We start from the raw sequence: 16,328 nt of genomic DNA, 5'->3' as shown, positions 1-16,328 counted from the left end.
CCTTTTTAAATTGTGGCATTAACAGGTTGAACTTGTTACCTACATTGCAGGCTGACAGGTTATCCTCATTTATACAAGCGCTCATGCACACAGGCTCAGATATTGTCATTTGCTTAGGATTTGGCTAATGTGATTCAACTTTAGTGTGGATTCTCCACTTTGCTTTCTATAGCAAAATAGCTTGTGATGAGTCAAAACTTGAAACACTAAAAAATTGTTTTATAATTGATTATAAATATTAAACCAAAACAAAATCCAGAACCTATAAAATGAGCTTATATATTTGAATATATAAAATTAAAACATATGTTTAATAATCAGATCCTATCTGAAGGGTTGTTATATTAAATAGTATGTATAAATTACATGGACTGGGTGTGGTGGCTCACACCAGCACTTTGGGCGGCCCAGGTGGGTGGATCACTTGAGGCCAGAAGTTTGAGACCAGCCTGGCCAACAGGCAAAATCCCATCTCTACTAAAAATGGACAAGTTAGCCAGGCATGGTAGCACGTTCCTGTAATCCCAACTACTCATGAGGCTGAGGCAGGAGAATCGCTTGAACCCAGAAGGCAGAGGTTCCAGTGAGCTGAGATGGTGCCACTGCACTCCAGCCTGGGTGACAGAGTGAGGTTCCGTCTCAAAAAATAAAAGTACATGGTTTGTAGCAAGTGCCAAGGTGCCAAGCTAGGATAACCTGTTTTTCTTTTGCTGACATTTTAATATGATGAATTTGATTGCTGGATGGGTCAGGAACTAGTTGGGAGTTTGATAAAATTGTTTCAAATTTTATGTGTAAAATGTAGTTAGTCTGTCATAGAAATGGAGACACTTACTTTGTAAGATCATCATAAACTAAAAAATAGCCTCCAGAAGTAAAATTTTGAGGAAAACCATTATTGTAACCCAAGGCACAGACGTCCTGGCCATTCAGGGGTACAGGATTTACAACAATGTGTGCATATTCCTTCAGGATACCTCTCTTGTCACTAAAAGACTGTGTTGTGCTGTCATTTAAATGTTAACTTCGTAGAATACCTACATCAATATGAACCTTAGAATGGAAGTTAAAATAGTGTGATCCTTTCCTAGTTGCTCTTAATAGAAAGGATAGATCAGTTTTGTGTTAAAAGCCAGTTTTATAGATTTTTTAAATGATTGGCTTATTTGGCATTTTATGATGCCCACTAGGGGGCAGTGTAGTGCCAGGAGATAGGCTTAGAGACAGAGTCAGAACCAAGGTTTCTAGAATCTTGTACCATGAACAAATACACAAAGAAATGGGGCAAATATGTAGCAGGAATGAACAAAGTGCTGAGGCAACCACGGATGTGAATTGGGGACTCCTTGGGAAAGGTTTCTGGGTAAGATTACGCTTTTGTGGCAACACGTCACTGAAATGTGTTTTGGAACCTTGGGTGGCATCTTTTTAACCTCCAACAAACTTATGCTGGGTGTTAATACTGTCTTTTCTATTCTTCCCTTTTTATTGTTTAAACTTCTGGCATTTACATTTACGCAGGAGTGAAGGAACCTGGACCTGAGGCTGGGTTGCATACAGCACCCTTGCAGGAGAGGAGGATTGGTGGAGTTTTTCAGGACCTGGTGGTGAACACCAGGCGATATATGATGCATGTTAAAGACTCAAAAACAGGTATGTTGGCCTAGAACTCAATGTTTATGGAGCTGTTGGTTTTTAACTTTTTTTTTTTTTTTTTTTTTTCGTTGAGAGACAAGGTCCTGCTGTGTCGCCCAGGCTGCAGTACAGTGATGTTCACTTCAGCCTTAAACTCCTGGGCTCAGCTGTTCCTCCCACCTCGAGTAGCTGGGACTATAGGTGGGCACCACCATGCCCAAATAGACGTTATATATTTTTTAATTTTGTAGAGACAGGGTCTTGCTGGTCTAGAACTACTGGCCCAAGCCATCCTCTCACCTGGGCCCTCCAAACTGCTGAGATTACAGGAATGAGCCACCACACCTGGCCTATTTTAAACTTTTGATAAAAGCTTTGTTTAATAAATTCTGGAAAGCTTTCTGTCATCACTGTAAGTAGAGGTGCCTCCCACCTGGCCCAGGCTGGTCTGGAACTTCTGGCCCAACCCATCCTCCCACCTGGGCCTCCCAAAGGGCTAGGATTATAGGTGTAAGCCACCATGCCCTGAAGGGTTGTTATTAAATAGTATGTATAAATTACATGGACTTTAAAAAGTCTGTGATGAGACTTTTTAAAAAATTACATAAGGTGGCACTTTTTCTCCTTTTGTAAACCACCAATGTTGTAATTTTTAATCTATTGTTCAATATATTAAACTTCCTAAATGTATGCTTGCATAAGGGCTCACTGAAATTGATAGGCATTCTGGACATAGGTACATTACAAATGTTATTTATTTCCTTGTCTGACCTAACTTTGGCTTTTTTTTTTTTTTTTTTTTTTTTGAGATGAGTTTAGCTCTTCTTGCCCAGGCTAGAGGGCAGTGGTGTGATCTCAGCTCACTACAGCCTCTGCCTCCTGGGTTCAGTGATTCTTCTGCCTCAGCCTCCCAAGAAGCTTGGATTATAGGCACCCGCCACTGTGCCCAGCTAATTTTTTGTATTTTTAATAGAGACAGGGTCACCATGTTGGCCAGACTGGTCTGGAACTCCTGATCTCAGGTGATCCCCCTGGCTCAGCCTCTGAGTGTTGGGATTATAGGCGTGAGCCACTGTGCCCAGCCCTAACTTTGGCTTTTAATATTGTACTGTCCAAACTGTTTGGGCCCAATCAGTCTGTTTCTTTATAGTCACGTGGCTCAATTTTTCAGGTTCAGAGGGTACAGTGGTACAGCTACTCGCCAACCACTTCCGAGTGATTTCTCGTCCTCAGTGGGTTGCATATAAATACAACGTTGACTACAGACCAGATATAGAAGATGGAAATCTCCGTACAATTTTACTTGATCAACATAGAAGGAAATTTGGAGAGTGCCATATATTTGATGGAAACTCTTTATTGTTATCTCGGCCACTAAAAGAGCGGGTTAAGTAATGTTATTTCACATTTTCCTGTGTTCTTTCTCTTGTTTTTACTTTATTATAATAAAATACCTATTTTTGTGCAGTTGTTTGTTGAGACGCCCCAAAGATCTCTTGCCCATATGACTTGTAGTGAAACCTACGTGCCATGTTTGGTTATCACTGATATTCAATAATGCCTCTGATTTTAATGCTTAAATGAAATTTAATAGCACAACATGGCTCACAAATGCTGACAAAGTTTTAGATCCTTTTTTTTTTTAAATTCTATTTGTTTCCTTTGAAACTTCAGCCCCCCACTCCTAGCAGAAAAAAAAATTAGAGAACTTATTTTCTTCTATAAATTTCTGTATTAACTGAACAATTAAATTTCAGGAGCTTAAGTAAAATATTTCAACTTAAGTGTTTAATTCCAACTCTTCACTCTTGCGACTCATGTTTTCTACATGCACGTACTTCTGTGGGAAATACTGCTCCATCACGATGGTGTTGGATAGCCAGGTGACATGGTGATTTGCCATGCAGGCAAGCTGAGTTTTTTGGAAGAATATCTGGACTTTCTGTTTTTAATCTCAGAGAGTGGAATGGTTGAGCATGACCAAAGACAAAAAATTTGTGAAGATTACAGTTGAGTTTTCCAAAGAAATCAGGCCCACGTCGCCAGATTGCCTACGCTATTACAACATCCTCTTTAGAAGGTATGTGACCGGGGTTGAGTTTCTTTGCTATTCATTCGGTTGTTTCACTGTGTAGTGGTGTGGAACACGGCCATTTGCTTCCAGCACTTTGTGTTCTTCATAGCCCTCGTGTATTAAGAGAGTGAAGGGTCTTGGAGACGAAATGATACTTGAGGCTCAACTAGCATATGCAAGTTCATGGCTTATCCTCAATGTTCTCCTCCTGGCCTATCCCTGCTCTTTGTCTCATACCTGCCTAGAAAGAGTAATAGACATCAGCTATGCACATCTGTGTATATCTCTGTAGGATATACATGTTTTATTCCGTGGTCACTGCGATGACTAAATATTGAAAGGTAAAATTTGAAAGGCAGAGTTTGAGGCCGGGCATGGTGGCTCACGCCTGTAATCCCAGCACTTTGGGAGGCTGAGGCGGGTGGATCATTTGAGGTCAGGAGTCCCAGACCAGCCTGGCCAATATGGTGAAACCCTGCCACTACTAAAAATACAAAAATTAGCCAGGCATGGTGGCGGGTGCTTCCGAGAGGAAGCTACTCGGGAGGCTGAGGCAGGAGGATCACTTGGTCCCAGGAGGTGGAGGTTGCAGTGAGCAGAGATTGTGCCACTGTACTCCAGCCTGGGTGACAGAGCAAGACTCTGTCTCAAAAAAAAGGCACAGTTTGAAAAAGATGCCTTAGTTCAGTTTTGAGAATGAAGAACATTTTGATAACCTTTCTATAATATTGTGTTTATAAGGAGATGGAACAATTGAGGTTAAATGAACCTTAATATCCACCTCATAATGTAACTTAGTTATCAGGTACTTTGTGTTCATTGATAATATAAACAGTCATGGGCAGATTTTTTTCTTTCCCTTATGTGTCTTACCAAATGCTTAATGATGTACCTGCTACTTTCAACAAAGTCTATTCTTTCCATTTCTAGAACTTTCAAGCTGCTGGATTTTGAGCAAGTTGGTCGCAACTATTATACCAAAAAGAAGGCAATTCAGTTGTACCGTCATGGGTTTGTATAAAGTAGAAAATTTCATATTCTGCAGACTTCAGCATAGGATTTTTTGAGAAAGTTATTCATTTCACATCTGAAGTGGTATGCCTTAAAAGTGATGGCCTTTTAAATAATATCCACTAACCATGAACAATTTAGTATAATGTCAACTCAAAGTAAGGGTCACTTTAAAAATCTTAGCATGATAAATATAAACCTTGAGGTATTCAGTTGTTGCATACACATTGTTAAGCCTAAACAATCATCCAAAATGGGTAATTTGTCTTTGAAAATATCTTCAACCATAGCAACTATATCTCTCTATATTACTCATGGGTATATGTGTATATTACATGTAAATTATGTTACAGATAAATATGGATGTAATACTTTAAGCCTGTGGGTGATAAAAAATAGTTTAACAAAAATGGTATAAATAGCACATCCAACAAATGTTTATCTGAAAGTCCTTCAGAAGACTAAGAACAAATACTTAAAACTGACTCTTAAGTACCGATTTTTAGACCCAGAGCTTAGGCCCAGAAGCCCTTGACTTTATGTGAAGAGCTCGGACTTAATACTCTCATGTAATTTATTCTAGTACCAGTTTGGAAATCTGGCTTGGTTATGTGACTTCTATTCTTCAATACGAAAACGGCATTACCCTCTGTGCCGATGTGAGCCACAAACTGCTCCGAATAGAAACTGCTTATGATTTCATAAAGAGAACATCTGCCGAGGCCCAGACGGGAAACATCCGAGAGGAAGTAACTAATAAATTAATTGGATCAATTGTTCTGACAAAGTAAGTCTGTCTTTTAAAAACCTATCCAATCACTTTAACTCCCCCCCCACCCCCTCCCAAGATATGGTCCTATAGTTTTCTGATCACTAAATGTTGAAGTTCAGGAGTAGAAATGGCAAGAACAACTGGTCACGTCTCTCCTCTGGTTATACAACTTGGGAGAAGAATGTGTCAATTGTAGACCTCACTCTCTTGTAATCCCAAATGCCAGTCCATTTGTTCTGAACCCTTGCACATAACACTAAGCTGTTTCTGAATTTCTTTCCTTTTCCTCTTTGTTGTAGGCATTTAGCTAGTTTAAAAACCAGTGCTTAGTTATAATCCATCAGCCATTTCCCATTTGAAGGAAGTTTTAAAATCTTTCTACAACAGAAATCTTAAATTGATGAGAGAATGGATTTAAAGAACCAGTTAGTTAGCCAACACAATCTTACATGGACGCAATTGGAGGACTCGCACTTCTCAATTTTAAAACTTACCAGAAAGCTCTAGTAGTCAAGACAGTGTGATGTTGGCCTAACGATAGACAGAGACCAATGAAATAAGTCCAGAAGGTTAACCCTCCACTTAGTTGACTTCTGACAAGTATGTCAATGCAATTCAAAAGGGGAAAGAATAATCTTTTCAATCATGTTGCTGGGACAACTGAATATCCACCTGCTTCTTCCTCATGCAGTTCACACAATTCCAATTTAATTCAAAAGCCAACTCAGTAGATCTAGATTTAAGAATTAAAAGCATAACATTCTTAGAAAATGTAGGACTGAGTCTTTTTTACTTTGAGCTAGGCAAAAACTTAGATAAGCCACTCAAAGCAGAAGTGATAACGAAAGAAACATAGATACACTGGACTTCACCAAATTAAAAACTTAAACTATACTATCAAAATTGTGAAAACACAACTGGAAAAAGTGGGGAAAATGTTTGCAAATCACATAAGTAACCTGTATCTAGAATATACAAACAATACTTAATCGAGAGACAACATACTTTTTTAAATGGACAAAATATTTGATTAGATACTTCTCCAGATATATTTCTTTAAACAAAATGTGCAAGTGGCCAATGCATGAAGGTGTTCAACATCAGTAGCCATCATGGAAATGCAAGTGAAAACCACAATGAGATATCATTTCATACCCACTACGATGGTTAAAATTAGACAGATGTTGACAAGTGTTGGCAAGGATGTGGAAAGATCAGAAGCAACCCTAGTATGCTGCTCGTAGTAACATTAAATGGTATGGCTTCTTTGGAAAATAGTCTGGCACTTTCTTAAAATGCTAAAGATGTGCATTACTGAAGTGGCCTTGTTTGAGGAAATTTACTAGGTTTGTTGTCTCACACTAAGGAAAGCAAAGATGCAGATGCAGGAGGTGTGGGTTTAGGAGCAGAAAGCTGAGTAGGTTAAAAAAGAGAAAATCCCCCCCTTGCAGGGGGAGGGGCATTCCAAATGGGTCTCCCCCTTTGCAGAGGGATGAGGTTGGTTTCATAGAGGGGCTTGAGGAGGTGGTGTCTGATTTACGTAGGGCCCAGAGGATTGGCTGGACCAGGTGTGCTATTTACATAGCCTGCAAAGAGGCTGGCTATCCCACTCTAATCTTTAATGTGGATGTGGTCTCCACCTGGCCGGCACCATAACACCTGCGTACGTGGCAACAAGGAGAAGGGAAGAGAACCTCCACGTTGGATATACTGGCTTCTGGCATAACTGCTGACATTCAACTATGCAAGCTTCCAGCTTGCTTACCTATGCTTGCAGCTTGATTTTTCAGGCTGCGTTTTGTTAGAAAATAAATGGTTTGGGGGCTGCTTTCTTAAGAGAAAATTCCACCGAGAACTTTTACTAACCACCTAAATTCCTTATTAACTCCTATATCATCACCATATGAACCAGTAATTTTATTCCTACTTAAATACACAAGAGAAATGAGAACATGTTTACTAAAATTGGCACACAAATGTTCGTAACCTTGTGGTAACCAAAAGTACATAACAACCATAATGTCTAGCTGGTGAATGGATAAACAAAAGGTGGGATATCATACAATAGAATACTATTTGGAAATGAAAAGGAATTAAGTGCTAAGACTTCAGCATGGACAAACCTTAAACATGATGCTAAGTGAAAGAAGCCAGTCGGGAAAGAACACACGTTGCGTGACTCAGTTTAAATGAAATGAATGAGCAAATGTGTTGAGACAGGAAGTAGACTAGTAGTTGCCTGAAGGCTGGTGGATTAGGCTAAAATGGGAAGTGACTGCTTATGTTTCTTCTTTGTCTTGATGATTGCACAACTCTGGCTATAGAAAAAAACAGGTGATCGTATGCTTAGGTGGGTGAGTTGTGTAGTATGTGAATTACATCATAGTAAATCTAATATATCCTGCAATTCCTTGCAGGATTAAAAATGTCTTATTTTCGGCCGGGCGTGGTGGCTTACACCTGTAATCCCAGCACTTTGGGAGGCCAAGGTGGGCGGATAACAAGGTCAGGAGATCGAGACCATCTTGGCCAACACAGTGAAACCCGTCTCTACTAAAAATACAAAAAATTGGCCGAGCGCGGTGGCTCAAGCCTGTAATCCCAGCACTTTGGGAGGCCGAGACGGGCGGATCACGAGGTCAGGAGATCGAGACCATCCTGGCTAACACGGTGAAACCCCGTCTCTACTAAAAAATACAAAAAACTAGCCGGGCGCGGTGGCGGGCGTCTGTAGTCCCAGCTACTCGGGAGGCTGAGGCAGGAGAATGGCGTGAACCCGGGAGGCGGAGCTTGCAGTGAGCTGAGATCCGGCCACTGCACTCCAGCCTGGGCGGCAGAGCGAGACTCTGTCTCAAAAAAAAAAAAAAAAAAAAAAAATAGCCGGGCGTGGTGGCGGGCGCCTGTAGTCCCAGCTACTCAGGAGGCTGAGGCAGGAGAATGGCGTGAATCCGGGAGGCGGAGCTTGTAGTGATCCGAGATCATGCCACTGTGCTGCAGCCTGGGCGACAGAGTGAGACTCTGTCTCAAAAAAACAAAAGTCTTATATCCTGTGTGGATGGTTCCATGCAATGAATAAGTCGGAAATAATACCATATTGTAATTATTCCACAGATACAACAACAAAACCTACAGAGTGGATGATATTGATTGGAAGCAGAATCCTGAAGACACATTTAACAGATCAGATGGCAGCAAAATCACCTATGTAGACTACTACAGGCAGGTATGAAACTGTATTTCTTTAAATATATTTAAATTGGAAACCTTCATGTATTTCAGTTTGTCTTATTTAGATACTTGAACATATTTGTCATATAAACATACGTATTTTCCTTTTAGAGGATTATAGCTTGACTGATCTATTATCCATGCGTCCAAGTGCCTTGTATAGAGGATAATGTCACATAACTGGAATGGTGCCAGTGTGACCCCTTCTTTCCCTTCTTCCAGTCTTAAAAGTGGCTACTATCATACTCTTTATTTTTTATTTTTCATTTTTTGAGTTGTAGTCTCGTTCCATCTCCCAGGCTGGAGTGCAGTGGCATGATGTCTGCTCACTGCTGCCTCCACCTCCCAGGTTCAAGCAATTTTCCTGCCTCAGCCTCCCAAGTAGCTGGGACTACAGGCGCCTGCCACCACACCCGGCTAATTTTTGCATTTTTGGTAGAGATGGGGTTTCACTATATCAGTCAGACTGGCCTTGAACTCCTGACCTCAGGTGATCCATCCGCCTCGGCCTCCCAAATTGGGTGAAATGAAGAGTAATGCAAAAAAAAAACTGAGTCTCAGTAATGACTACGATTGCTGTTCCCTTTCCAGACTGCTCATTCTTTCTATATTGAGAGAATAAGAAACACCAAGCATGTAAGGTGCTTGGCACATAGTAAGCTCTGTATTATGTCTAGCCAATTAATATTCTGGACACTTGCTCATGGCATTTGTGGGTACACAACGTGAACCTGTCCTGCTGATTCCTCAGTTGTGCTACATGACAGGTACTGATGGCTTACAGCCCTTCTTTAAACTGTCCTCTTGACAGTTTTCAGTATGCTTTGAGAGTTTTCAAGGCAAGCCTGGTGAGAACTACAGATCCTGTCTCACCCACTCTCATATACAATGTTAGAGTAGCTTGACGATTCCAGTGTCATGTTTCATGGGAGTCCTGTCTTTGGCCACGTATGCTCACAAGAAAAGATCCCCGGCGTATCAAAGGTAAGAGAATTTTGAGAGTATTCATAGTACACTATTAAACTTGGGGAAGCTATGTCACCAGCACGCCTGTGGCCTTCATTTGTAGTCTCACATATGCACTTGTGAACCTGTGTGTGTGTGATGTTTCTGAGGTTTCACTGGTGGTCATGCTGGTCTCTTGTTTGTTGAGCAGCAACATAAAGAAATTGTCACTGTGAAGAAACAGCCACTTTTGGTCAGCCAGGGCAGATGGAAAAAGGGCCTAACGGGTACACAGCGTGAACCTATCCTGCTGATTCCTCAGCTATGCTCCATGACAGGTACTGATGGCTTACAGCCCCTCTTTAAAGTCAGGTATAACTATGACTTAGTGCAGGCTTTTCAGGGAATTCGAAGTGTGTCTCCTTGGTAAGGTAGTAGGTTCCTCCAGCTGTTATAATTTAGTCCTCACACAAATTCATGCTTGTTCAGATGTATCTTTTGGATTTTTTTTAAAGGTCTAACAGATGAAATACGTAAAGATTATAGCACTATGAAAGAATTGGCTAAACATACAAGACTGAGTCCGAGAAGAAGGCATCACACATTAAAAGAATTCATCAATACTATACAAGAGTAAGTGCTGCTTTTCTGGCTGAGTGTTTGTGTGTGCATGTGCCATAGTGTTGCAATGAAGCTGATGGCATCTCAACCCTGGCATCTCAGTTTCTTCTATTAGCAAGTGACAATGGGAGGAATTTTGTTGTTGTTGGGACACGACTCTAGCTTTTCTGTCATTGCAGTTAGGAGGCTAGGCAGGGAAGAATGAAATCGAAAGGCTCTATGTACCTTTATGAACATGAGAGCAAAAACTAGATGTCAGAGTTTCACGGAAGGTACTGCCGCATCTCAGTGCTGCGGACAGGTCATCATGAACCTTGGAATAGAAGGAAATTGCCTTGCACAAATGGCTAACTGCTTTTGGTTACCTTACTTGGTTTGATCATCTTGGCGATATTTTAATTTTCAGTAATAAAAAAGTACGAGACTTACTTCAACTCTGGGATTTGAAATTTGATACCAACTTTTTGTCCGTCTCAGGAAGAGTTTTGAAAAATGCAAACATCGTGCAAGGCAGAAGAATGGTAAGACAGTTTCAAAATCATCATGTCATAGTTGGGTCAAATGAAGAGGAATGCAAAAAGGAACTGAGTCTCAGTAATGACTACGATTGCTGTTCCCTTCTTAGACTGCTCATATTTTCTATGTTGACAGAATAAGAAACACTAAGAATGCATGTAAAGTGCTTGGCACATAGCTCTGTATTATGTCTATCTAATTAATATTCTGGACATTTGCTCATGGCATTTAGAAGATCCATTTTTCAAATATATCCTGAAGAGTCAAGTACCTAGAATCAAAGTAATTCACTAACCTATGTAAAAACAAAACAAAACAAAAACAAAAAAAAAACTTTATTTAAATTTTGTTATCTTTCAGTTTTTGTGGGTACATAGTAGGTATGTATATGTATGGGTTACATGTGGTATTTTGATACAGGTATGCAGTACATAATCACATCAGGGTAAGTGGGATATTTGTCCCCTCAAGCATTTGTCCTTCGTGTTACAAACAATCCAATTATATTCCTTTAGTTATTTTAAAATGCACAATTAAATTATTTTTGACTTTAGTTACCCTTTTGTACTAGCAGATACTAGGTCTTCCTCATTTCTTCTATTTTTTGTACCCATTAACCATCGCCACGTTCCCCTCCAACCTCCCACTACCCTTCCCAGACTCTGTAACCATCCTACTCTATCTCCATGAGTTCAATTGTTTTGATTTTTTTTTTTTTTGAGACAGAATCTCGCTCTGTCACCCTTGCTGGAGTGCAGTGGTGTGTTCTCAGCTCACTGCAAGCTCTGCCTCCCGGGTTCACGCCATTCTCCTGCCTTAGCCTCCCTAGAAGCTGGGACTACAGGCGCCCACCACCACGCCCGGCTAATTTTTTGTATTTTTAGTAGAGACAGAGTTTCACCATGTTAGCCAGGATGGTCTTGATCTCCTGACCTCGTGATCCGCCCGCCTCGGCCTCCCTAAGTGCCGGGATTACAGGCGTGATCAATTCAAGCCATTTTAATTTTTTGATTTTTTTAGATCCCACAAATAAGTAAGAATATGCAAAGTTCATTTGTCTGTGGCTGGCTAATTCCATTTAACACAATGACCTCCAGTTCCAGTCTTGTTGCAAATGACAGGGTCTCATTGTTTTTTGTGGCTCAGTAGTACTCCATTGTGTATATGTATCACATTTTCCTTATCCATTTATCCGTTAGACATTTAGGTTTCTTCCAAATCTGGATTATTGTGAACAGTGCTGCAATAAACATGGAAGTACAGATATCTCTTCAATATCCTAATTTCCTTTATTTTGGCTATATGCCTAAGAGGAGGATTGCCGGATCACATGTTAGCTCTGTTTTTAGTGTTTTGAGGAACCTCCAAACTGTTCTCCACAGTGGTTATAGTAATTGACATTTCTACCAACTGCGTATAAGGGCTCCCTTTTCTCCACATCCTTACCAACATTTGTTATTGCGTGTCCTGCATAAAAGCCATTTTAACTGGGGCGAGATGATACTTCATTGTAGTTTTGACTTGCATTTCTCTGATCATTGATATCAGCACTTTTTAATATGCCTGTTTGCTATTTGTATGTCTTCAGAAATGTCTATTCAAATCTTTTGTCCATTCTTCATTGGATTATTTTTCCCCTATAAGTCATTTGCTTTCCTTAGATTTTGGTTATTAATCCCTTGTCAGACAGGCAGTTTGCAAATATTTTCTCCCATTCTGGGATTTGTCTCTACGTTGTTTCCTTTGCTACATAGAAGCTTTTTAACTCGATGTGATCGCACGTATCCGTTTTTGCTTTAGTTGCCTGTGCTTGTGCGGTATTGCTCAAGAAATCTTTGCTCGGCCGGGCGCGGTGGCTCAAGCCTGTAATCCCAGCACTTTGGGAGGCCGAGATGGGCGGATCACGAGGTCAGGAGATCGAGACCATCCTGGCTAACACGGTGAAACCCCGTCTCTACTAAAAAATACAAAAAACTAGCTGGGCGCGGTGGCGGGCGCCTGTAGTCCCAACTACTCCGGAGGCTGAGGCAGGAGAATGGCGTGAACCCGGGAGGCGGAGCTTGCAGTGAGCTGAGTGAGATCCGGCCACTGCACTCCAGCCTGGGCGGCAGAGCGAGACTCCGTCTCAAAAAAAAAAAAAAAAAAAAAAAAAAAAAAAGAAATCTTTGCTCACTCTAATGTCCTGGAGAGTTTCCCCAATGTTTTCTTGTAGTGGTTTCGTAGTTTGAGGTCTTGGATTTATGTCTTCAAGCCATTTTAATTTTTTTAATATATGGTGAGAGATAGGGATCTAGTTTCATTCTTCTGCATATGGATATACAGAAGAGACTGTCCTTTCCCCAGTGTATGTTCTTGGCTCCTTTGTCGAAAATGAGTTCACATTAGATGTATGGATTTATTTTTGGGTTCTCTATTTCTGATCCACTGGTCTATATGTCTGTTTTTATGCCAGTACCAGGCCATTTTGGTTACTATAGCTCTGTAGTATAATTTGAAGTCAGGTAATGTGATTCTTCCAGTTTTGTTCTTTTTGCTTAGGATAGCTTATGCAATTCTGGGTCTTTTGGTTTTAAAATAAGTTTTAGGATAGTTTTTTGTTTCTGTAAAGAATGTCCTTGGTATTTTGATAGGGATTGCTTTGGATAGTATGGTCATCTTAATGATATTGATTCTTCTAATTCATGAACATGGAATACCTTCATTTTTGTGTGTGGCCTCTTCAATTTCTTGCATCAGTGTTTTGTAGTTTTCATTGTAGAGCTCTTTCACTAATTTGGTTAGGTTAATTCCTAGGTATTTTATTTGTATCTATTGTAAATGGGATTCCTTTTCAGATTGTTCACTGTTAGCATGTAGGAATGCTACTGATTTTGTATGTTGATTTTTGTATCCTGCAACTTTACTAAATTTATCAGTTCTATGTGTGTGGTTTTTTTTTTTTTTTTTGAGTCTTTGGATTTTTCCAAATATAAGATCATATCTTTGCAATTTGAATTACCTTAATCTTTTGTCTGATGGCTCTAGGACTTCAGTACTATGTTGAATAACAATGGTGATGGGGCATCCTTTTTGTGCTCCAGATCTTGGAGAAAAGACTTTCAGTTTTTTCCCATTTAGTATGATACTAGCTGCGAGTCTGATGTATATGGCTTTTATTATGTTGAAATATGTTCATTCTATACCCAGTTTTTGAGAGTTTTTAATCATGAAGGGATATTGAATTTTAATAAATGCTGCTCAGCATAGGTTGAAATGATCATATGAGTTTGTCCTTCATTCTGTGGATGTATCGCATTGATTTGCCTACATAGAACCATCCTTGAATCCCTGGGATAAATCCCACTTGGTCATGATGAACTTTTTTAGTGTGTTAGTAAATTTGGTTTGCTAATATTTTGTTGAGGATTTTTTGTATCTGTGTTCATCAGGGCTATTGGCCTGTAGTTTTCTTTTTTTGATGTGTCTTTGGTTTTAGTAATACTTCATGAAATGACGTGGAAGCATTCCCTCCTCTATTTTTCAGCATAGGAGTAGGATTGGTATTAGTTCTTTAAATGTTCTGCAGAATTCAGCAGTGAAGCCATCAGGTCCTGGGCTTTTCTTTGGGAGACTTATTACGTCTTTGATCTTATTACTTGTTATTGGTCTGTTCAGGTTTTGAATTTCTTCATGGTTTGATCTTGGTAGGTTGTATATGTCTAGGAATTTTTCCATTTCTTCTAGATTTTCCAATTTACTGACATACAGTTGCTCATAGTAGCCAGGAGTGATCCTTTACATTTCTGCAATATTGGTTGTAATGTCTCCCTTTTCTTTTCCTTTTTTTTTTTTTTTTTTTTTTTTTTTGAGACTGAGTCTCACTCTGTTGCCCAGGCTGGAGTGTAGTGGGGGTGATTCTGGCTCACAGCAGCCTCCACCTCCCTGGTTCAAGCAATTCTTGTGCGTCAGTCTTCTGAGTCCCAGCACCTGGGATTTTGCCATGTTGGCCAGGTTGGTCTTGAACTCATGACCTCAAGTAATCTGCCTGTCTCAGCCTCCCAAAGTGCTGGGATTACATGTGTGAGACACCACATCTGGCCTTGCATTTCTAATTCTTTAAGATGCATCATTGGGTGGTTTGAAGTTTTGCTCTTTTGATGTAGGCACTTATAGCTATAAACTTCCCTCTTAGTACTGCTTTCACTGTATTCCATAGGTTTTGGTATGTCATGGTTTCATTATCATTTGTTTCAAGAAAAGTCTCAATTTCCTTATGACCCATGACTGGTGGTCATTCAGGAGCATATCGTTTAGTTTTCATGTGTTTGTATAGTTTCCAAAATGCCTCTTGTTTTTGATTTCTAGTTTTATTTCATTGTGATCAGAGAAGATGCTTTATGTTTGTCTTTTGAATGTTTTAAGACTTCTTTTGTAACCTAATATATGGTCTATCTTTGAATGATCCATGTACTGAGGAAAAGAATGTCCATCATGCGGCTGTTGGCTGAAACATTCTGTAACTATGATGTCCCTCTAGTGTGTAGTGCAGATTAAGGTCAACGTTTCCTTTTTTTCTGTCTGAAAGATCTGTCCAGTGCTGAAAGTGGGGTGTTAAAGTCTCCAACTATTATCATATTGGGGCCTATCTCTCTTTAGCTCTAATACTTGTTTTATATATCTGGGTTCTCCAGGGTTGGGTGCATATGTATTTACAATTGTCATATCCTCTTGCTGAATTGACCGTTTTATTGTTACATAGTGGCCTTCTTTGTGTCATAGTTTTTGTCTTGAAATCTATTTTGTCTAAGTTTAGCTATTCCTGTTTTTTCTTTTTTGTGTGCTTTTTCATGCCTTTATTTTCAGTCTATGTGAGTCTTTATAGGTTAAGTGTTTTTTGCAGGCAGACCTTTTTTTTTAAATTAATTCAGTCACTCTTTCGATTAGAGTTTAGTCCATGTACATTCAATGTTATTATTGAGAAGTAAGGATTTACTCCTACCATTTTATTATGTGTTTTCTGGTTTTATGGTCTCTTCTTCCTCCTTTCTTTCCTGCCTGCCTTTTAGTGAAGGTGATTTTCTCTAGTTTGATATAACTTGTTTTGTTTTGTGTATCCATTGCATATTTTTGAAGTTCCCATAAGGCTTGCAAATCCTGTCTTATAACACCTTCTTTTAAGGTGCCAACAACACTGATTGCATAAGCAAACAAGCAAAAAGAAAATGAATAAACTCTATTTTACATTTGTCCTTTGCTTTTTAAAACATTTTTCTTTTTTTAAAAATTTTATTTCAATAGGTTTTTGTGGAACAGGTAGTTACATGGATAAGTTCTAGTGGTATTTGTACTTTTGGTGCACCCATCACCTGAGCAGTATACACGGTACCCAACACGTAGTGTTTTATCCATTACCCCTCCCACCCTTCCCCGCAGTCCCCAAAGTCCGTTGCATCATTCTTACTCCTTTGTATCCTCATAGTTTAGCTCCCACTTATGAGTGAGAAGATAACAATGTTTGGTTTTCCATTCCTGAGTTACTTCATTTAG

General features: G+C 39.7%; 1 protein-coding gene across 1 annotated transcript in view; it reads left to right on the top strand.

Moving 5' to 3' along the window:
* The window catches only part of PIWIL3 (piwi like RNA-mediated gene silencing 3), a 42,305-nt gene that overhangs the window by 4,686 nt on the left and 21,291 nt on the right, over positions 1 to 16,328 (top strand). Inside the window, exons 4-12 of the mRNA XM_074004131.1 lie at positions 1,522 to 1,653; positions 2,807 to 3,021; positions 3,594 to 3,715; positions 4,640 to 4,720; positions 5,304 to 5,507; positions 8,604 to 8,715; positions 9,877 to 10,003; positions 10,181 to 10,298; positions 10,693 to 10,807. Of these exons, the coding sequence (XP_073860232.1) occupies positions 1,522 to 1,653; positions 2,807 to 3,021; positions 3,594 to 3,715; positions 4,640 to 4,720; positions 5,304 to 5,507; positions 8,604 to 8,715; positions 9,877 to 10,003; positions 10,181 to 10,298; positions 10,693 to 10,807 (1,226 nt within the window). The remainder of the gene's footprint in view (positions 1 to 1,521; positions 1,654 to 2,806; positions 3,022 to 3,593; positions 3,716 to 4,639; positions 4,721 to 5,303; positions 5,508 to 8,603; positions 8,716 to 9,876; positions 10,004 to 10,180; positions 10,299 to 10,692; positions 10,808 to 16,328) is intronic.

The sequence above is a fragment of the Macaca fascicularis genome, chromosome 10, assembly GCF_037993035.2.
Source record: "Macaca fascicularis isolate 582-1 chromosome 10, T2T-MFA8v1.1".
NCBI classification, from domain to species: domain Eukaryota; kingdom Metazoa; phylum Chordata; class Mammalia; order Primates; family Cercopithecidae; genus Macaca; species Macaca fascicularis.
Note: the sequence above shows the minus strand (reverse complement) of the source record. Positions and strands in the feature narration are given on the sequence as shown.